General features: G+C 38.7%; 2 protein-coding genes across 4 annotated transcripts in view; both read left to right on the forward strand.

The window, feature by feature from the left end:
- fsd1l (fibronectin type III and SPRY domain containing 1-like) overlaps positions 1–5,681 on the forward strand; it is a 39,614-nt gene extending 33,933 nt beyond the window's left edge. For all 3 annotated transcript variants that reach the window (XM_058775874.1, XM_058775875.1, XM_058775876.1), the window contains one exon: positions 4,750–5,681. In XM_058775874.1, coding sequence (XP_058631857.1) covers positions 4,750–4,935 — 186 coding nt within the window. In that variant the 3' untranslated portion in view covers positions 4,936–5,681. The remainder of the gene's footprint in view (positions 1–4,749) is intronic.
- Positions 5,682–6,833: 1,152 nt separating this feature from the next.
- Positions 6,834–19,428, forward strand: fktn (fukutin). The gene is made up of 9 exons (XM_058775873.1): positions 6,834–6,967; positions 10,525–10,581; positions 11,332–11,532; positions 11,660–11,937; positions 12,497–12,629; positions 12,721–12,850; positions 13,959–14,092; positions 15,057–15,181; positions 18,732–19,428. The coding sequence occupies exons 1-9, from the start codon at positions 6,848–6,850 to the stop codon at positions 18,943–18,945; spliced, it is 1,392 nt and encodes a 463-aa protein (XP_058631856.1). The 5' UTR covers positions 6,834–6,847; the 3' UTR covers positions 18,946–19,428.
- Positions 19,429–23,995: the final 4,567 nt, after the last annotated feature.

The raw sequence follows: 23,995 nt of genomic DNA on the forward strand, positions 1-23,995 counted from the left end.
ACTACAGTAGTGGTAGTGTCATACATTGGTAATTGCCAGACATAATACATCTTTGGTTGTGTTTGATTGTTGCTAATGTTTCTTTGTCAAAAGATTAAATAGTCTTCTTCACAGCACTAAATACCTGAACAAACTGAACCATAGTTTAAGGGCTTCACTCTTACATTTAAATGTGGTTGTGACTCCCAAAAGGCATTTTATGAATGATTAATTAAATCACTCACTCAACAAGATCACTTTATTAAATGACATGAATAGATGATTAAAAGTTATAAATGAATAAGTGACAAAAAATGTAAAGAAAATAAAACACATGGACTGTACTTCAGAAACCTTAATCCTTCAGTTGTTCAGTTATATTTAAGTTTTGTTTTTCATGCTGTTAACCAGAAATAAGCATGACATTTTTGAGTATTGTAAGTGAATATGAATGTAACGGGTTCATTAGATTAGAAATGACGAAGAAGTCTGGGTGGCGAGAAAACAGGTTTTATTGTCCCACAATATAACAAAATAAAGTCGTTTGGCACACTGCCGACGTCAAAACAAACAGTCCACTGTTGGTGCTGCCTCCCATCATTCTCAGTCAGGTGTGGGAGCTGCTTAAAAGCCGTCTCTCCGCCAATCACTGGAATTAGGGACAGGTGTTAGTTATTATGCACTTGACCCCCTTTATCACCGCTCGTCTTCGCACTCGTTCCCCCGCTGCAGACCTCGCTTTACCACGCCCCCCTTGCCACATACGCCCACCGCCTGACTCAGGCCGTAGAGCCATCCGGCCTGCAGCCCCCACCCCGGCCTGTGTGGACCACCTTGAACTTAAAAGTCTGTAAAGCTAGATACCAACGGGTGATCCGTGCGTTGGTATCCTTCATATGGTGGAGCCACTGGAGGGAAGCGTGGTCCAAACAGAGTGAATTCCCGTCCCGGGAGCTAATGACGTAGGGTGAGGACAGCCCACCGAATGGCCAGACACTCTTTCTCAATGGTGCTATATCTGGTCTTTCTATTTGAGAGCTTCTGGCTCAGATACAGCACCAGCCAGTCCTCTCTCCCGACAAACCTGAGACAGGACTGCACCCAGCCCCTTGTACGACGCTCCGGTCTGCAACAAAAGGGAGATCAAAGTTAGGAGAGTGTAAGAGCGGCCTGCCACACATGGCAGCCTTTTCCTTGGTTAGGGCCTGTTGGCACAGCTCTGACCACTGAACCGGATCTGGTGCTTCCTTTTTAGTAAGATCAGTCAACGGGGCTGGTGAGGAATAAACTTTCTATAATATCCCGCCAGCCACAGGAACTGTCTCACCTCCTTTTTCGTCTTGGGAATTGGGCAGGCAGCAATCGCAGCAGTCTTATCAATTTGGGATGCACCTGCCCATGACGCAAGTGGAAACCCAGATACCGTACCTCCACATGCCCAACTGCACACTTCTGCAGGTTCGCCTTGAGTCTAGGCACTCTCAGCGATCTCAAGACAGCGTGCAAATGTTCCAGATACCACTGTCAATCATTACTGTATATAATGATATCCTCGAGATAGGCAGCGGCAAATGCGCTATGTGGCCGGAGGATTTATCCATGAGACGCTGAAAGGTGGCGGGAGCCCCGAACAACCCAAACGGAAGAGTTATAAATTGGTGTAATCCGAACGGCATGGTGAAGGCTGTTTTTTCCTTGGGTAATGGCGATAAGCGGATCTGCCAATACCCTTTTGTTAAATCCAGTGTCGAATAAAAGTGAGCCGAACCTAACCAATCAAGCAGCTCGTCAACTCGGGGCACTGGATAAGCGTCAAATTTCGATTCTGCATTCACCTTCCTGTAATCCACACAGAAATGGACCGAGCCGTCCGTTTTAGGCACTAAAACTATCGGGCTCGCCCAGTCACTATGCGATTCTTCTTTGACTCCCAACTCTAGCATGACCTTTAATTCATCCTGTTCCACTTTTTTCTTGTGTTCCGGTAAACGATAGGAATGGCTGCGCACCAATTCCCCGCAGATCGTTTCGATATGGTGCTGTATGAGGTCCGTGCGACCGGGCAGGGGGGAGAACACATCCGCAAAATCTGCTTGCAACTTGGCTACATCAGTGAGCTGCAGCGGCGAGAGGTGATCTCCCCCGGGGACCAGAGCGAATGGATTGGTTTTGACAGCTGCTTCTGGTCCGAGATCTTCCTCTACCGAAATGGCCGCTGCTAACTCAACCGATTTCACCTCATTCCAGCGTTTTAAGAGGTTGAGATGATCTGACATGAATCACCCCTGTCCGTTCACCTTACCTCATAATCGAGATCCCCAACTCGCCGTATAACCACGAAAGGTCCTTGCCACTTCGAGAGTAACACTAATTTAGAACTAAATGTTGGAAATAATACAAGCACTTTCTCTCCCAATAATTGTGTAAAGACTGGCCAATCTGTACCCAAAATCAGCGGATGCCTAAGGTGGGAATTAACCGCCACCTTAATTCTATGCATTTTCCCCCGAAATTGAATACTAACAGGCACCAAAGGGTAGTCCACTACATCCCCGTGCACACACCTCACCTTAACCTTGCGGCTCATATCCAATGCCCCTTGCTGCATCAGGCTTTGATGCATGGAGGTTTGGTTGCAGCCTGAATGCACCAAAGCCCGATATGTACCCCCTTTAATACTCACAGGTATTTGGTACTGCCCAGCTTGATCGAGGGCAGCCACCGGGGAGTCGGGGACCCGGATAAACGTTCCCTCCTCCATCATCATTGGACACCGGTCCTGGAAATGACCCGGGTCCCCGCATCTCCAGCAGGCCAGCCCAGGCCTCCCCGCTGCCCCAGCGGCAGAAGAATGGCCAAGAGATTGGCGGAGAGTTCACTGGAATTTGAGACAGGTCTTAGTTATTATGCATTTGACCTTATCACCGCTCGTCTTCGCACTCGTTCCCCCACTGCAGACCTCGCTTTACCATGCCCCCCTCACCACAATGAAAAAAGAAATACACAAATTTTGACAATATTTTATTTAATTATAAAATGTTTTTAATTTAAAAAGAAATAACTTTTTCTTATTTTCCACATTTCCTGTCTGCTCTAGCTTGTCTAATAGTCTAGTTTATACTGTAAACTTGGCATTGTGCATTGTAGTCTCTTATGAAAAATTGCTTGTAATATTTCTCATTGTTGAGTTGCTTTGGATAAAAGCATCTAAATAAATACATGCAAATTTAAAACACTCCCATAGACCTCAGTGAAACTGATCACACATTTGTGCATGTGCATGTCTCGAAACGCAAATTCTCCCTGACAAAATATATCAACATCAGTCTGTGTCACAGTGTTAAAATGAAATATACTACATAGCAGATCTCAAATGCTCGATCTTTTTTTTTTTTTCATTCAAAATCTGCCAGCTTGTTAAATTAAGTTGGATATAAACATATTTCCAGTTTTATGCAGTATACTCACGTAAAGATAAATATATTACATAGCAAATCTCAACTGCTTTAATTATTGTATTGTTGCAAAATCTAAAAATACATTATCGCACAGCTCATGTCAAAGTTGTTATATGATCTGTATCTATACTATCGCCTAGGTAAAAAAAAAAGTTGCATTCTTGTTGTTCTTATCAACAAAGAAACAAACTGGCATCTTAAACCAAGCATACTGGAGCCATGTGGCTTTGTGATTAAAGATCTAGGCTTATGTACTAATAGTGACATGTTCAAAGATGTGTTTAAGATATAAGATGTGTTTTATAAGTTATAAATTATATTAAAGGAATAGTTCGCCCAAAAATGGAAATTTGCTGAAAATGTACTCTTCCTCATGCCATCCAAGGTGTAGATGAGTTTGTTTCTACCTGGGAACAGATTTGGAGAAATGTAGCATTACATCACTTGCTCACCAATGGATCCAGTGAATGGGTGCCGTCAGAACGAGAGTCCAAACAGCTGATAAAAACATCACAATAATCCACAAGTAATCCATACCACTCAAGTACATAATTCAATGTCTTGTGAAAAGCTGAGTATTTGTAATAAGTCCATCAAGGTGTTTTTTAACTTTAAACCATTACTGGTTGCACTTTATTTTACAGTATGTGTACTTTCATGTACTTACAGTGTACATACCTAAGAAAGTTCTGGTAATACCTAGTAACTACATGGGGTAGGGTTAGGTTCAGGGTTAGTACCTAGTTATTACCTAGTTATTGAAATTACTATAATAAGTACATATTATGTACATGAGGAACAGGACTGTAAAATAAAGTGCTACCTCATTACTTTCAGATAAAATATGAGCCCATAATCCATGATGACACTTCCTCCAGCTAAAAAGTCATCCCATCTGAATCAGGAGAGAAATATGAACAGCTCAAGCAGCAAACATGTAGCTGTATTTTGATGTGAGAGGACAACAGGGGATATTTTTTAGTTAAAATACCTTAATAATGGATTCCTTTATTACAACCATGCAGCTTTTGGCTTCACAAGATGTTAGTGGATAGACTGGAGTGGTGTGGATTACTTGTGGATTATTGTGATGTTTTCATCAGCTGTTTGGACTCTCATTCTGACGGCACCCATTCACTGCATTGGTGAGAAAGTGATGGAATGCTACATTTCTCTACATTTCTGATGACCTACATATTGGATGGCCAGAGGGTGATTCGATTTTCAGCAAATTTTCATGAACTATCTCTTTAAAAGGGTCTGCTAAACGAAGACTGGCTGAGTGTCCTGAATGCCTGTGTTTGTATTTCAGGTGTGGTGTGGCGGTCTGACTCTGTCTACAGGCCTGCAGATACCTAGTGCGGTAAGAAGCTTCCAGAAGACAGAAAATGGGCTGGGAGGATCGAACAGCAGTATATCTCAGCAGGACGCCTCAGTAGCCTGTGATATCTGCTTCTATGATAAACTGCCTTCAGTAGACAGTTCCCTAATGCCGTGACCTGATTTCCCAAAACACCTGAAAAACTAATCAGGAAACCATTCTGAAAACTGGACACACTTCCGATGACCGAGGCATGTAGACTTCCAGGACAAAGAGATCATCGCCGCAGCTTTGACTGGCAGAATTTGGAGAGATGTTTCTCTTCACGTTCCTATGAAGAGAGACCTCATTCTCTTTGACAGACACTTGCTTTCATCAGGAGATGTTTGCATCAGGAAAGCTAGTCGCTTTATCAGGGAATAGTTGAGTGCACTTTCTTTACTGATTTTAGTTTGAATGATGACATGCTTTTTTGAGTTGTTTGTCCTTCACTAGTTGATTCTCATTTTAGTTTTGTTTTGTTTAGTGTGAGTTTGCTAACTCCTTTCTATGGTATTTTCTTTTTTACATTAACTGTACTCCTACTGATATTGAACTCTGTAGATCATCCTTCAGCTGTTGATTTTGAAACTGGAAAACTTTGCACAATTGTAAAAATGATAAAAGCTGCTTTTAATGTCCCCTCACGGTCATAAACTGTTATTATATCTGGATCATTTTGGATGTGGACTGTACATTTTATTGTATAAATGTGTCATCCCGCTTTATGTTGATTTCTAAGTCATTTTAGGTCTCATTTTTTTTGAATAAATTAAGAGTTTGTCAAGCATTTGTGCAGAAACTAATAATCAAACCTCCGTCTGTTTCTATGTAACAATCCTTAATGAGCTTAAATCCAAACATTAAAGCTCACCAAAGACTTCTGTTTGACTCAATGTTGACTTTTTCTGCCTCTGGCACCATCTGGTGTTGTAATCCCGAAACAGCAATAAAGTGGATCACACGACATCCTTACTGTTACAAATTAACTATGAATGTGCCAGTTTGTAATTATCGCTTTCAGGGATGTAAACCTTTAAAAACAAATGTAGATTTTCATGCTATAAACAGGACAGTAGTGAATCCTTGATAGATCTAGAGTCAGGTTTTAAGGATTTTGTCCCACTACGGATGAGATGGGTATGAGATTAAGGAGAAATAATTAAATGGAATAAACGAATAAACAATCGCGAAGAGTTCAGTATGTGACAAGTTAATAGTGAATTGCTAAAAAATCTAAAGAAGATGTATTTATCCCTAGGAAGAAATGCCAGAGCTCTTACTATGCAAGAAGACACCAACCTCCACGGCTCTCTCGTTGGAGAGCGTCATGGATCACATGTGCCTCATAAACTAATAACATTATAGCCTTGACTTCACTGAATATCTTTCGGCGTTTTACGACTGTCAAGCACTGTTTGCAGATACCATAGAAATGAATGAGAAGTGCCGTAAACTGAACACTACCTGTCGCAAAATTGTCCGTGCCCCCTTCCCTCCCTCCCTCCCTTATGATCTCATAATGTTGCTTAATGAAAAGTAAGTATTTAATGACAAACACACTAAATATTAACACACAAGTTCTCATTTAATTAAGTCTACTCTCTGTTGACATCCATGAAAAACTGTCTTTTCATTTATTTATTTATTTATTTTTAACAAACCTTGAAAGTTCACCTTTAAAGAGGCTCTGGCACAGCTCGCTCGCCTCCAGGCTATTAAGATTATTTTCGCAACGCGTTTTACAGATGTCCCTCCTGGCGCACAGTCGCAGTGTATGTGAATCTGAGGCAAAAACACAGGCAGAATAAAGAACTGTATAAATGATTGTGATAAAGCAGATTTTCAGCGTTTTCCTGCTCCTGGTAAGCATAAGAAGCCATTAATTATTTATGTGAATGCAGAATCTAGTTATTTTGTATAATAACAATATATTTTCTAATACCACGTTATGCAGATTTGTCACCCGGTATGCGTTTTTGTTTTTCTCATCCCTCTGCTCTCAGCTATGTCTGTATGAGCACAGATATGATCCTCCTGTGTGTGTCAGATGTCTGCAGCAGGACTAATGGCTAGAATAAACAGGACATTTGTGTTGACTCTCCTCATCGCTGCCAGCTCTATATTCCTCCTCTTCCAGCTCTTCAACTACAGACAGTATTCGTCAAAGGTGACAAGACAAAACCACCACAAAAACTAAAATATTTTACTTTACTGTCATAAATATATATACATATACATACATCTATACATACATACAGTGCCCTCCAAAAGTATTGGAACAGTAAAGACAAAATTGCTCCATTTGCTGTGGAGTCAAGAAATCTGTATATATGAATATGAGACGAAACTACAGAATGTCACGTTTTATTATTGGGTGATTCAACAACACAGATATTTTACCAGCTAAGAAGTTCAGCACTTTTAGAGTTTCCTCCCTCTATCTGATGTTAGCAGAAGTATTGGAACAGTTGCCTCACAGGTCTTTCTGAGTGATCAGCTGTGTCCTGTTGCATTAATTCTTCAGATATTAAAAGCAGGGAATGTGTCGTATCCGTTATATCCATTGCTTCTGTATTCTGAATCTTGCATTCGGTGACGACACACACAAACCAGGATGAAGACGGGGGAGCTGACTTTGAGAGAAAAGCAAGCAATTTGGCTGCTAAAAGAAAAGAGGAAGGCAATTAGAGCTATAGCAAAAACAAAGGGCATGGAGAAATCAAGAGTTTGGAAACCACCAGCGACACCAGCAACCACCTGATCGGCTGAGAAAACAACAGTTGATGACAGACAAATCATAAAATCTGTGAAAATGAACCCTAAAATATGTGTCTGTAAAATCACCAACAACTTCCAGAAAGCTGGGGTGATGCTCTGACAATCTACTGTCCTCAGGAGACTTTGACACAGAATAACAGATGCTACACAGCGAGATACAAACCTCTGACCAGCACCAAAAATAGAAAGGCAAGATTAGAGTTTGCAAAAAAGCACAAAGGTGAGCCAGAAGAGTTTTGGAACTGTGTTTATGGACCGATGAGACAAAGATGAACCTTTTATCTAAGTGATGGGAAAGCAAAGGTGTGGAGTAAAAAAGGCAAATACAAATGATCCCAAGCATACAGCCTCATCTTTAAAGCATGGTGGAGGTGGTGTCATGGCATGGGCATGCATGGCTGTCTCTGGAACAGGTCTTCTCAATTTGAATGATTACCTAATGTATGCTGACAGTAGCAGAATGAATTTGGAAGGGTACAAAATCATCGTGGCTACCAATATTCAAGAAAATGCCACCAGACTCATCAGAAAGTGCTTCATATTGCATCACGACAATGACCCAAAACACCTGCCAGTTCAGTCAAGGAATTTATAAGGGCAAAGAAATGGAAAGTCTTAGATTGCCCAAGTCAATCTCCAGATTTAAATCCGATTGAACATGAATTTCACCAGCTGAAGAGGAGAGTAAAGGCAGAAACTCCCCAAAACAAGCAACAATTGGAATTGGCTGCATTAAAGGCTGGGAAAAGTATTTGAAAGGATGAGACCAAGAGTCTGGTGATGTCTATGGGTTGCAGACTCACTGCTGTGATTGTGCACAAGGGATCTGCAACTAAATAATAGTTACTTTTAATCTTTTACATCTACCTTAATTTCAGCTGTCCCAATACTTATGCTCACATCAATGAGTGGGATGAACTCTAAAAGTGCTGTTCTTTTTATTTGGTAAATCATGTATGTGTTGACAGCTAATAATAAAAAGTGACATTCTATAGTTTTGTCTCACATTCATCTTTTAATCATATTTGCAAATAGCTTGACTCCACAGCCAACAGAACAATTTTGTCTTTACTGTTCCAATACTTATGGAGGGAACATATACAGGTGCATCTCAATGAATTAGAATGTCGTGGAAAAGTTCATTTATTTCAGTAATTCAACTCAAATTGTGAAACTCGTGTATTAAATAAATTCAATGCACACAGACTGAAGTAATTCAAGTCTTTGGTTCTTTTAATTGTGATGATTTTGGCTCACATTTAACAAAAACCCACCAATTCACTATCTCAACAAATTAGAATATGGTGACATGCCAATCAGCTAATCAACTCAAAACACCTGCAAAGGTTTCCTGAGCCTTCAAAATGGTCTCTCAGTTTGGTTCACTAGGCTACACAATCATGGGAAGACTGCTGATCTGACAGTTGTCCAGAAGACAATCATTGACACCCTTCACAAGGAGGGTAAGCCACAAACATTCATTGCCAAAGAAGCTGGCTGTTCACAGAGTGCTGTATCCAAGCATGTTAACAGAAAGTTGAGTGGAAGGAAAAAGTGTGGAAGAAAATTGTGTGGAAGAGGATTGTCAAGCAAAATTGATTCAAGAATTTGGGTGAACTTCACAAGGAATGGACTGAGGCTGGGGTCAAGGCATCAAGAGCCACCACACACAGACGTGTCGAGGAATTTGGCTACAGTTGTCGTATTCCTCTTGTTAAGCTACTCCTGAACCACAGACAACGTCAGAGGCGTCTTACCTGGGCTAAGGAGAAGAAGAACTGGACTGTTGCCCAGTGGTCCAAAGTCCTCTTTTCAGATGAGAGCAAGTTTTGTATTTCATTTGGAAACCAAGGTCCGAGAGTGTGGAGGAAGGGTGGAGAAGCTCATAGCCCAAGTTGCTTGAAGTCCAGTGTTAAGTTTCCACAGTCTGTGATGATTTGGGGTGCAATGTCATCTGCTGGTGTTGGTCCATTGTGTTTTTTGAAAACCAAAGTCACTGCACCCGTTTACCAAGAAATTTTTGAGCACTTCATGCTTCCTTCTGCTGACCAGCTTTTTAAAGATGCTGATTTCATTTTCCAGCAGGATTTGGCACCTGCCCACACTGCCAAAAGCACCAAAAGTTGGTTAAATGACCATGGTGTTGGTGTGCTTGACTGGCCAGCAAACTCGCCAGACCTGAACCCCATAGAGAATCTATCTGTCAAGAGGAAAATGAGAAACAAGAGACCAAAAAATGCAGATGAGCTGAAGGCCACTGTCAAAGAAACCTGGGCTTCCATACCACCTCAGCAGTGCCACAAACTGATCACCTCCATGCCACGCCGAATTGAGGCAGTAATTAAAGCAAAAGGAGCTCCTACCAAGTATTGAGTACATATACAGTAAATGAACATACTTTCCAGAAGGCCAACAATTCACTAAAAATGTTTTTTTTTATTGGTCTTATAAAGTATTCTAATTTGTTGAGAATTGGTGGGTTTTTGTTAAATGTGAGCCAAAATCATCACAATTAAAAGAACCAAAGACTTAAACTACTTCAGTCTGTGTGCATTGAATTTATTTAATACACGAGTTTCACAATTTGAGTTGAATTACTGAAATAAATGAACTTTTCCACGACATTCTAATTTATTGAGATGCACCTGTATATATTCATATAATTTTCATTGTGACATTTTTTTTTTGTGACGAATATTCCCATTAATGGCAGTTTTCTTTACTGTATTGCACTGATTACTGTATTTAATAAAAATATTGTAATACTATATTATTTATACGCACACACACACACACACACACACACACACACACACACACAGAGTCACAGCGTGTGCTTAATTTATAATTAATTTAATTTTTAAAGTCATCATAAATTAAAGGCTGATGCACCTAATTTTGTTGATTGATGTCTTGCATATAGTGAAATTATTTCTGTCACTGCAGAATGGATTTGACGCGTTGGGTAGTAAAGGATATCTGTCTGGAAAAGAGGCACATTGGGTGAGTGAAATTTAGATTTTTTGTAAAAGCTCGAAATCTGTGTTGTTAGGGTTAATGTTGTAGCTGCTGCTCACCAGCCAGAAAGACAAGAGGGATACAACAACCTACGTCATCCTTATAATAATAATAATAAGAAGAAGAAGAAGAAGAAGAAGTGTAATTTTTATAGCGCTTTTCCAAAGCTCAAAGCGCTTTACAATCAACAGTAAACACAAATTCAATAAACAGTTCAGAATACACATCATTCTCCACAAACAATTATGGTATCTCAGTCAAATATATAGTCTGAAGTAAGAATATACATACGTCCGACCCAGCAGTCTAAACAGAATGAACAGTAGAGTAAAAATGATATAACCAGAAAAGTCTCTCATAAAGTGAGTACAGCAAGCAACCCACATCGAACCGCATATCATATGCCATAGAGCCCTTATAACACACTTGTCACATCTGGGATGTAAATGTTTTTCCTCCACCCTGTGTCAGATCTTTTTTTATGTTAGTCTGACTAAAATCTGCCTACCCTCATCATATTTGCCTGTTACTGTATAAAATGCGCTCTGAACTTCATAACTATGTTGACTGTTTACTTCACTCCTGCCTTCTGAAGCCAGAAAACTCACCACACTTTTAGCTAACAATTTCAAACATTAAAGTCAACAAGGCAGCAGAATGTTTTAATCTCGGATGTGTGAGACTGTCATTTGCTAATATTTTGTCTCGCTTTCTCCGTTTTATTTTTTAATCTAGCATTTGCTGAAGAAGTTCCTGGGACTGGTCTATAAGTTTAAATTGCCTGTGTTTCTGGTAGACACAGCATCTCTGAACCTCCTGTCCCAGGATGCAGTTCTCTACAGGGACAGTCAGCTGAAAGAGCCCCACTGCAGTTTCCTCTGCACACACAGGGACTTCACCACCTTTGCGCTTCTCGGAAACCTCTGGAAATATGATGTGAGGAAATCAATAGAATTATTGTAGAAAAAGCAAATAATTGCCTCTTTTAGGCATTAAAGGAAGATTTGACTTAGATCTTCACCTTTTTCCCAACACACATTGTTAATTCTCTATACATATGCAGGCCGCCTTATTGGATGCAGCAGCAGAGCGAGGCCTGGAGCTGCTGGAGATTCATGGGAAAGACCCCAGACTGATCAGCATGGATGATCTGACGGCAAAAGAAATACCACTGCACTTCCTGTTCCGCTTTAACAGCCGTCTGGTTCATGTGGTCGTTCTGTACGAGCGTAGTGGGAATTACCTCTGGCACGGCCCTCTCAGACTGAGAGGCAGTATGGACAGGACATTTGCCCCTTTCGGAAAACTGGACTTTGGCCGTCATGCTGGGGCCTATGACAGGTGACGTCATGATTATTGCATGTACACACAAATGTCAAGTTAAGTAAATGTCTGATAAAAACATCACAATAATTCACAAGTAATCCACACCACTCCAGGCCATCAGTTAACATCTTGCAGCCGAAGGATGCCTGTAAGAAACAAATCCATCATCTTCAAACCGTTGCTAAGAGTCCTTTGTCTATATTATTGTGTTCTCAAGTCATTCCGTCTGAACAAGCCAAAACAGTTCAAAACATCCCTGAACAAATATGTGGATTTTGATTTGAGGACAACAGTGGATGAACTTTTCACCGGCCAGAAGTGACAATTTAAAGTTAAAACGCCTTGATGGATTTGTTTTACGAACACATTACTTTTGGATTGTTGTGATGTTTTTATCAGCTTTTTGGACTCTTGTTCTGACGGCACCCATTCACTGCAGAGGATCCATTGGTGAGCAAGTGATGTAATGCTACATTTCTCCACAGTTTCCACAAAAATGTAAAAAAACAACAAAACAAAGCTAATTCTAGGAGATTTGACATACATTGTTTAATTTCATGACTTTTTTTTTCAGGCCAGAGCTCATTCTAACCACTCTTGATGGCCTTGACGTAAGAATCCCCAAAAACTACTCTCGTTTCCTCCATGAGCATTCTAGCAGTCGCTTTCTGGAGTGTCGCTGCAGAGAAGCCAAGGCCTTTTACCAGGTACTGTTGATTAATGGGAAATAAAAGCCAAATGTCTAGGTGTTTGAATGTCTTAATTGGACTAATTGGAAGTCAAAATAATTTTGTGCAGCTGTATCCAGAAGACACTTCTACAGAGGCTATGGACTTTAAGATGAGGGCTAAAAGTCTGCTTCATCTTGCTTCCAAAGTCCTCTCTGTGCTTGGAGTTCCTTTCTGGCTCAGCAGTGGAACCTGTCTTGGTAAGAGGCTCTCAACATACAGTATGTAGTGTTGGGAAAAGTTACTTTTAAATGTAATGCATTACAATGTTGCTTTACTCCCTATAAAAGTAACTAATTACATTACTTAGTTACTTTTTATGTAAAACAAACCTTTCAGCTGTGCTGCCGTTCTGGATTGCATGAAGAATAAGATGTAGGAGAAGAAAGTTCATCACTCTTCAGCAATAATAAAAAAAATTAAACACAAATGTTATGTTTATCTAAAGTAATTTTTGCTTATTAGTATGGTTGAATTGGATTCAGTAGCACAGACATTGGTTAATTAAATGGGGGAAAAAAAATTAAGGGATATTTGTGTTAACATTTAATTATTGCGTCATATTCTGAGTTTGCATTTCACTGTTTTTATTCATTTTGAGTAATGTATCTGTTTTTGGGCAAGTGAGGTGAGTAAATGCATGTTAACATTTAGTCTACGGTAGAACTACAGTAAAAAGGAACTCAGAGTTATTTTCTTATAAATTAAAAAAGTAATGCGTTACTTTACTAGTTACTTGAAAAAAGTAATCTGATTATCTAACTCATAATACGTTACCCCCAACACTGAAAATATGAGACTTGCATCAATTGATATGTCAAACTCACAATACAATGGATCGCAGCCTGTGTATTGATCTTTGTAAGTTTACTTTAATTTTTATAGCGTGATAATGGAATGATAATGACGCATTATGAGGCATTTATGTTTCCATTTTCTTTTTTCTGTGTTTAACTTGTCTGCCATATTTCAAAAGGAAACGCAAAGTCCATTTGCAATTGCATTTCCAATGTCTTCTGAGTTATGACCCTGTCATTTTGGAATGGCAATAGAAAGTCACCCATTTGCTGTTTCACTTTGTCTGCGATCTGCCCCAACCCTCACAAAATTCAAATGGAAGCGCAATCCCATTTGCACTTGCATTTGTGATGCCAAGTAACATGTTCAGGCTGTCCTTGACCTGCGTGCCAAATTTCTTAACTTTCCTATTGGTTCTATGGTCTGCTATAGATTTTAAGAGCAGACTAAGTCGGTGAGTAATTAGATTGAATAACTCCCATCTAACTCCTTCTGTCCCATGTCCCACAGGTTGGTACAGGCAGTGTAACATCATTCCTTACAGTAAAGACGTTGATCTGGGCATTTGGATTAAAGATTACAGGCATGACATTACGCCGGCATTTCAGAAGGCTGGTCTCCCACTGAAACACAAGTTTGGGAAGGTAAGGGGTGATTTATTACCTGGAAAATAACATTTCTGAATGCTTTGTCAGTTCTTTTGCTTTAAAACTGTTCAGAATTGCAGAAACAATCCATCTCAATCTCCAAACATTCAATATTGGGTGCTCTGGATGGATTCATCATAGAAACACTGTAAGCACAGGACGTAATTATGCAACTGTGCAAAAATAGCTTGTCAGTGGGGCAGTACCATGACAGGTAGACTTTTGAATTCTAAAAATAAAACATAAAGAAATTAGTGTTTTGGCTCATTGGGCATTTTTTTTTTTTCACAAAACTGTAGCTGTAAAGAAAACAATGTTGCTGTCCTATAAATGTGTATATTTGGTCAGTAAAAATTCTATGAATGGGTTGTACTTCTAAAGATTTTAAACTCAATTTAAATCATGGTTTTTCTAATTATGTTACACTAAAAATGTTTAAAAAATTTGTTTTTAATCTTGTTTTTAATTTTAGTGTAAACCTAGATCAACTTTAATCCTGCAGCTCTCAGAATTTTCACAATTACAGTTTTAGTAACTAGTAACCAACCTAAACTATTCACATGACAGAATATGTATAAATTTACTGTAAAGTTACATTGTGTGTCTAAGTGCCTATTCATGTGTTCCTTGATTTCATTCAATTATTTCATATGTAAGGCATTGTCATTACTAAATTACATCAGCAAGGTATTTATAGAGCTGATTTTCAGTTTTGAAGTTAACAAGATTAGTCATGTTGGATGTAACTCTAATATTTAAAAAAAAAAAAAATTATATATATATATATATATATATATATATATATATATATATATATATATATATATATATTATGATTTTTGACAATTAAAGTGATAGTTTACGCAAAATGTAAATTCTGTCAGTAGGATTGCTTTTGAGGATGAATCAAGACCCAGATATTTGCTGACATATTTTCATCCTTCTTTTATTTCAATTTCAGGTTGAGGATAGTTTGGAGCTCTCCTTTCAGGGAAATGATGTGAAACTGGACATTTTCTTTTTTTATGATGAAGGTGACATTGTCTGGAATGGAGGCACACAGGCAAAGAGTGGAAAAAAATTCAAGTGAGTATTAGAAAGTTTTCTAGTATCAATTAAACATTTATTTTCGATCAGGGATGCAAACTCTTCAGGGGTGAAAAAAGGTTGTGAAAATGACATGAAATTACCACTACAACAGTAGATGGCTGCAGAGGATCATTCATCAGCTCATTTGCCATTTCCACTCCCTGATATAGGTTTTTCGTTTCAGGCTTAGTTCATAAAATTACTATTCTAACCATTTAAAGCGCTTTTATTGTACTGATGTATGGAGTATAGCAAGTCTCATGCCATGTAGATGATGGGAACATTTCAAGTTAAATAAATAAATAGATAAATAAAAAAAGCCCAGACTTCAGCAGCCTAGAAGGTTTAATTATTTAAATTTCAAAGTAGTTACAAACAAAATTTCAAACTATTAAAAAAAATATATATATATACAGTGAGGAAAATAAGTATTTGAACACCCTGCTATTTTGCAAGTTCTCCCACTTAGAAATCATGGAGGGGTCTGAAATTGTCATCGTAGGTGCATGTCCACTGTGAGACACATAATCTAAAAAAAAAAATCCAGAAATCACAATGTATGATTTTTTAACTATTCATTTGTATGATACAGCTGCAAATAAGTATTTGAACACCTGAGAAAATCAATGTTAATATTTGGTACAGTAGCCTTTGTTTGCAATTACAGAGGTCAAACGTTTCCTGTAGTTTTTCACCAGGTTTGCACACACTGCAGGAGGGATTTTGGCCCACTCCTCCACACAGATCTTCTTTAGATCAGTCAGGTTTCTGGCCTGTCGCTGAGAAACACGGAGTTTGAGCTCCCTCCAAAGATTCTCTATTGGGTTTAGGTCTGGAGACTGGCTAGGCCACGCCAGAACCTTGATATGCTTCTTACAGAGCCACTCCTTGGTTATCCTGGCTGTGTGCTTGGTCATTGTCATGTTGGAAGACCCAGCCTCGACCCATCTTCAATGCTCTAACTGAGGGAAGGAGGTTGTTCCCCAAAATCTCGCAATACATGGCCCCGGTCATCCTCTCCTTAATACAGTGCAGTCGCCCTGTCCCATGTGCAGAAAAACACCCCCAAAGCATGATGCTACCACCCCCATGCTTCACAGTAGGGATGGTGTTCTTGGGATGGTACTCATCATTCTTCTTCCTCCAAACACGTTTAGTGGAATTATGACCAAAAAGTTATATTTTGGTCTCATCTGACCACATGACTTTCTCCCATGACTCCTCTGGATCATCCAAATGGTCATTGTAAAACTTAAGTCGGCCTGGACATGTGCTGGTTTAAGCAGGGGAACCTTCCGTGCCATGCATGATTTCAAACCATGACGTCTTAGTGTATTACCAACAGTAACCTTGGAAACGGTGGTCCCAGCTCTTTTCAGGTCATTGACCAGCTCCTCCCGTGTAGTTCTGGGCTGATTTCTCACAATTTCTTAGGATCATTGAGACCCCACGAGGTGAGATCTTGCATGGAGCCCCAGTCCGAGGGAGATTGACAGTCATGTTTAGCTTCTTCCATTTTCTAATGATTGCTCCAACAGCGGACCTTTTTTCACCAAGCTGCTTGGCAATTTCCCCGTAGCCCTTTCCAGCCTTGTGGAGGTGTACAATTTTGTCTCTAGTGTCTTTGGACAGCTCTTTGGTCTTGGCCATGTTAGTAGTTGGATTCTTACTGATTGTATGGGGTGGACAGGTGTCTTTATGCAGCTAACGACCTCAAACAGGTGCATCTAATTTAGGATAATAAATGGAGTGGAGGTGGACATTTTAAAGGCAGACTAACAGGTCTTTGAGGGTCAGAATTCTAGCTGATAGACAGGTGTTCAAATACTTATTTGCAGCTGTATCATACAAATAAATAGTTAAAAAAATCATACATTGTGATTTCTGGATTTTTTTTTTTTAGATTATGTCTCTCACAGTGGACATGCACCTACGATGACAATTTCAGACCCCTCCATGATTTCTAAGTGGGAGAACTTGCAAAATAGCAGGGTGTTCAAATACTTATTTTCCTCACTATATATATATAAAATTAAATAAGGAAATTATTATTATTGATAATAATAAGTAGTATAAATAAATAATGCATTAAATGTTTTTAAATCGAATAAAAAATATTTTAAATATTAGGTCTATGTTGCAGGTCTATTAGTCTGCATTTACACTACAACACTTATTTTGATAATGGCTTGGTAGAGGTTTTGTCTCGTACATTTTCGTGATCACTGTCAATTTCAGGTCAGCAGTGAAAGACCACCTACTAACCTGTCAGTTGTCCTCTGTGATGAGATAAGAGAGGTTTTACAATTTTGTTAAATGGATGTCTTATTTGTTTTATTGTCTTCTCATTTTTTAAAATCTGTACCCGACCCGAATCACTTCTTACCCGAACTCGACGTGCATGAATTATTTTTTTTAAAGAAAATGCAGACCTGAGACAGACCTGATCAAATTTAACCCAAGTCTGACCTGAACCCGACGGCATCTATTTTCTAATCCGACTGGACCCGAAGGTAAATGGCATTGATGTGTGCACAGCCTGCAGTCAGTAAGGAAAAACCCTGGTGTCCTGCTGACTGATTTGGCCGCTGCTCCATTACTTTTATTTATTTATTTATTTATTTATTACTACACCGGACCCACTGCTTATGTATTTCTGCTAAAATCTCAGTTGCTGCTGGCCATCCGGGATAGTTGAAAAGAATTCAGGTCTTATTTGGTCCATTTGGAAAAAGCACATTTATTTTAAATTAGCCGAGACCCAAGGCCACTAATACCGAACCCCGACCTGTGTCCGAAGCACTTGTGGAAGTTTTGGACCCAAACCTGCTCAGGTCTCGGGTTAGATCTCAGGTTTTTCAGATCCAAGTGGACCCATGAAGACCTCTACTATTTACAGGGTTTGCGGTCTGTTTTTTTCTTTTTCTAGAACTTTGTGAAAATCATCAATGTTTTCTGATTGCTTGTTGGTAATTTTGAATTACAAAATGCCTTTCGTAACATTTTTCAGGGAATCATTTATCTTTATCTTAAATCCATGTCTCATAACAAAGATTTCAAATGAATTTTGATTTATTGAAGTATTTTAAAGATATAAGTAAGTGACACATGTAGTGGGAAAAATAAGTTTGTGAACCCTTTGACAATATCAGGATTCCAGCACTCAAAAAGTATGGATCTTAATTTAACTCGCCGGTAAGAGTCAAATACAATATAAAAGTTACATTTTTCAAAATTTTATTAAGACATGATCTTTGACAGGGCAAGCTGGAAAAAGTCGGTGAACTTTCAGAAGATGAGACTGGATGTGTGGGTTGCAGAGTTGCCCTGCACTTTAAATAAAGGCATACAAAGTCGGGTTACTGTTTCTACAAACACAAAGTTTAGCCCTAACCTCATGACGCTCAAAAAATTTCTAATTTAGCTGTGTTGGTCATTTATGTCACGCATGTTCTGGAACCCCAGGACCTGTTGCAGAACATTGTTAGAACTCGTGGAAATTCTGTTTTTAAAAAATATATCTTTTATTTGTATTGTTTCCTCACAGATATGTGTTCCCACGATTCAGTCTGTGTTGGACTGAGCTGATGGAGCTAAAGGTCAGAGTTCCCTGCGAAACTGGGGACTATGTGATGGCCAACTATGGACCCACCTGGAATGTTCCTGTGAAAACCTGGGACTGGAAGACCTCTCCGTTCAACGTACAGGAGAATGGCGTCTGGCCTGTGAGGGAATGGGATGATGTCATCCAAGTTTACTGAAGCATCATGGGAGTTAAAGTATTTAGTTATGCTCCAGTTAATATGGGTCATTACAGTTGCCATAAGCTACTACAAAGTCGAAAGTAAGCCCCTGTGGGAATGTTTCAGTGTTCCTTATATGTCTGCAGACATTGGCTGACTTTGTAACACTAAGAGAACATTGAAAACCGAAGAAATATTAATGTGGTGAAGAGATTTGTTTTATTAATGTAAATGATCCGTCCTGTAAAGAAGGTAGTTTAAATTTGATTTGAGAATGTGTAAATAAACAGCTGCTGTGCATTGTCATATGTATTTTTTTTTTTTTTTTAATTGAATAATAAACTACTGTGTGAACTATTTAGGCTCTTCTATCTTATGAATATAATTTTTTTTAATTGCTGATGTATTACTGATATACAGGTGCATCTCAATAAATTAGAATGCCGTGGAAAAGTTCATTTATTTCAGTAATTCAACTCAAATTGTGAAACTCGTGTATTAAATAAATTCAATGCACACAGACTGAAGTAGTTTAAGTCTTTGGTTCTTTTAATTGTGATGATTTTGGCTCACATTTAACAAAAACCCACCAATTCACTATCTCAACAAATTAGAATATGGCGACATGCCAATCAGCTAATCAACTCAAAACACCTGCAAAGGTTTCCTGAGCCTTCAAAACGGTCTCTCAGTTTGGTTCACTAGGCTACACAATCATGGGGAAGACTGCTGATCTGACAGTTGTCCAGAAGACAATCATGGACACCCTTCACAAGGAGGGTAAGCCACAAACATTCATTGCCAAAGAAGCTGGCTGTTCACAGAGTGCTGTATCCAAGCATGTTAACAGAAAGTTGAGTGGAAGGAAAAAGTGTGGAAGAAAAAAATGCACAACCAACCGAGAGAACAGCCTTATGAGGATTGTCAAGCAAAATTGATTCAAGAATTTGGGTGAACTTCACAAGGAATGGACTGAGGCTGGGGTCAAGGCATCGAGAGCCACCACACACAGACGTGTCAAGGAATTTGGCTACAGTTGTCGTATTCCTCTTGTTAAGCCACTCCTGATCCACAGACAACGTCAGAGGCGTCTTACCTGGGCTAAGCAGAAGAAGATCTGGACTGTTGCCCAGTGGTCCAAAGTCCTCTTTTCAGATGAGAGCAAGTTTTGTATTTCATTTGGAAACCAAGGTCCTAGAGTCTGGAGGAAGGGTGGAGAAGCTCATAGCCCAAGTTGCTTGAAGTCCAGTGTTAAGTTTCCACAGTCTGTGATGATTTAGGGTGCAATGTCATCTGCTGGTGTTGGTCCACTGTGTTTTTTGAAAACCAAAGTCACTGCACCCGTTTACCAGGAAATTTTGGAGCACTTCATGCTTCCTTCTGCTGACCAGCTTTTTAAAGATGCTGTTTTCATTTTCCAGCAGGATTTGGCACCTGCCCACACTGCCAAAAGCACCAAAAGCTGGTTAAATGACCATGGTGTTGGTGTGCTTGACTGGCCAGCAAACTCACCAGACCTGAACCCCATAGAGAATCTATCTGTCAAGAGGAAAATGAGAAACAAGAGTCCAAACAATGCAGATGAGCTGAAGGCCACTGTCAAAGAAACCTGGCCTTCCATACCACCTCAGCAGTGCCACAAACTGATCACCTCCATGCCAAGCCGAATTGAGGCAGTAATTAAAGCAAAAGGAGCTCCTACCAAGTATTGAGTACATATACAGTAAATGAACATACTTTCCAGAAGGCCAATTCACTAAAAATGTTTTTTTTTAATTGGTCTTTTTGGTCTTATTTGTTGATATAGTTAATTGGTGGGTTTTTGTTAAATGTGAGCCAAAACCATCACAATTAAAAGAACCAAAGACTTAAACTACTTCAGTCTGTGTGCATTGAATTTATTTAATACGAGTTTCACAATTTGAGTTGAATTACTGAAATAAATGAACTTTTCCATGACATTCTAATTTATTGAGATGCACCTGTATACATTTCAATGATAACACACTAATTTGCTAAAATTAAATAAACATATTGTAGTTGAGTGGTTTGAGTGCCTCAGCAACCCTGGGAACTTGTCTGGAGCATTGCCTCCTGGTAGGGATTTCTAAGTAAATTGGTTCCAGGTTAGAGGCCAGACAAACACTGTCGCTTATGACCAGGAAAGAGAGTGGAACCTTGATTACGGTAGGGATACCAGAGTCCTCTCCTGGAGGCAGGTCTGGGAGAAAACCTGGTGGCTGGTTTCAACCCGAAACAACAACATGGGCCACCTCCTTGTGGACTTACCACTTGTTACACAATGGGTGGCAGCTGGAGAGGGGGGCCCATGTAGACCTTGGATGCAGATGACTGGAGGATGTTTTCCAATAATCAAAGGATCACACTTCTCAGCCAATACCAGACTGCTGGAAGAACAATATGGATTCCATTCTGGATGTGGAAGAGTGGACCAACTTTATACCCTAAAAAGGATCCTGGAGAGGTATGGGAGTTTCCTTATCCAGTCTACTTGAGTCTTGTGGGCTTGGAGAAGGCAAACAACTGCATTCCTAGGCATGTCTTTTAGGGGGTACCAGAGTTGCTTATCAGTGCAGCCCAATCCCTATAGACCATTTCAAAGACGTAAACAATAACAAAGGCGTTGGAACTCTACTGCGTATGTCTGACCCTTAAGCATTTCCGGTAGCGCCATTTTTAAATCTCAGATCTCTCAAAACAAGCGCGTACTATTTTAGTCTTAACGAAAACGTAATATTTAAGTTATTTAATAAATAAATAAATAAACGGTGATTGGAATACCCTAAATATTTCTGAGGTGCAAACCTACAAAGAGCATTAAAAGTAGTCTTCCGGACAGCTCAAAGCGGCTCTGACTGATGCTGCCTGTGCGTGTATGCAAGAGATGGTGGTAAATGTATCGCAGTCTGGATGCTTACAATTAACTCCATAGCGGAAAGTTTGGGATCATTTGTTCGTACAATGGATGACATCAGTCTTATGTTTGGTTAAACTGAAGCTAGACAAACAGTGTCACTTCCGTACTTATCATGGTTTGTCGCCAAGATGTCCGGGGAGCTGATTAGTTGACATTTCACTTGCATTGCTGGGTCAGTCTGTATATCTATGCAAATATTATTTTCCATATTTATTTGTATAGCGCTTTTCACAATACATAGTTTCACTGCAGCTTTAAAGAACATGCATGTATATTACAACGCTATATGAATGCTAATAAACTAATCACTACATGCCATTATTACTATTTTATTCGTTTTAAAATGTGTGCTTAGTTTGGTTAAGTTTGTTGCTGTGGAATTAACAGATTATTAAATGCACACACACTAAATACAGTATATATGTGGGTATAAATGTTTTTATGCACATTTACTGTAAACACATACACATACAGTAGTACTGGTCAAAAGTGTGGGCACTATTACCATTTTTAATGTTTTTCCGAATCAGAATGAGCTTTATTGCCAGGTATGTTTACACATACGAGGAATTTGTTTTCGTGACAGAAGCTTCCACAGTGAAACAGAATGACAGAGACAGGACAAAAAACAGATAATAAAAAGAAGAATTAAACAATAGAACAAGTAAATAAGGAATTACAATATACAAATTGACAATTGCATGTACAGGTATATTACAATAGACAGTTATATGTACAGGTATATTATGTGCAAATTGAAATGTAGACCAAGTATGTGTGTTAGATAAATAAGTGTATAAATAGTGTGTGTTCCACAATTATTGTCAAGTGTTCATGAGATGGATTGTCTGAGGGAAGAAACTGTTCCTGTGCTGGTCGTTCTGGTGCTCAGAGCTCTGTAGCGTCGACCAGACGGGAAAAACAAAACAAGACTTTTTGAAAGAAGTCTCCAATGCTCATCAAGCCTGCATTTAATTGATCAAAAATACAGACAAAAAGAGTCATATTTTGAAATATTACAATTTAAAATAATGGTTTTCTATTTTAATGTGCTTTAAAATATAATTTATTTCTGTGATCAAATCTGAATTTACAGCATAATTACTCCAGTTATCAGTGTCACATGATCCTTCAGAAATCATTCTAATATGCTTATTATCAGTGTTGGAAACAATTGTGCTGCTTAATATTTTTTATAACCTGTTATAATTTTAGGATTCTTTGAAGAATAAAAGAACAGCATTTATTTAAAATATAAATATTTTGTAACAACATGCTACTACTGTTCAAAAGTTTGGGATCAGTATTTATTATTTATTTATTTTTTGAAAGAATATTAATACATGTATTCAGCAAGGATTTTAAATTGATTAAAAAAGTGATAGTAAGGACATACTGTTAGGAAAGATTTCTATATTTTGAAAATCCCTGCCAGGATTCAATCAATCAATTGTGTATAAAGTATCACAGGTTCCAGAAAAATATTAAGCAACACAATTTTTTCCAACACTGACAATAACCAAATATCAAATCTGCACATAAGAATGATCTCTGAAGGATCATGTGACAAGACGAGTAAAGGCTGATGGAAATTCAGCTTTGCATCACAGAAATAAATACAAAGAATATTAAAACAAAACCATTTTTTTAAAATGTAATATTTCACAATATTGCTGTTTTTGTCTGTATTTTTGATCAAATAAAATGGAGGCTTGATGAGCATAAGAGACGTCTTTTAAAAACATTAAAAATAGTAATGTGTCTAATAGTAATAAATCTAATACTAATAGTAATGTATAGTGTGACTTTTGACCAATACTGCATATAAACAACAGACATACTCTCACTTTCAACTGTTTCCACCAAATTTATTAATATGTGATCAATATCAAAAGAAGCAGTCAGTATCTGGCCTGGCCATGAGCAGCTTTAAGTACTACATTGCATTTCATTCTCATGTTCTCAAACACATCTGAGTGTTCATATGTCACATGTGGTTTGGCACTGTCCTGTCTCCCTGTAGCACTGTGACATTACAGATGATGGCTTTCATAAAGACAAAAGTAGAAAAACAATTATTTAATTTAATGCACAATATTTAAAAATAATTATATTATTGTTTAATACATC

The sequence above is a fragment of the Onychostoma macrolepis genome, chromosome 05, assembly GCF_012432095.1.
Source record: "Onychostoma macrolepis isolate SWU-2019 chromosome 05, ASM1243209v1, whole genome shotgun sequence".
Taxonomy (NCBI): domain Eukaryota; kingdom Metazoa; phylum Chordata; class Actinopteri; order Cypriniformes; family Cyprinidae; genus Onychostoma; species Onychostoma macrolepis.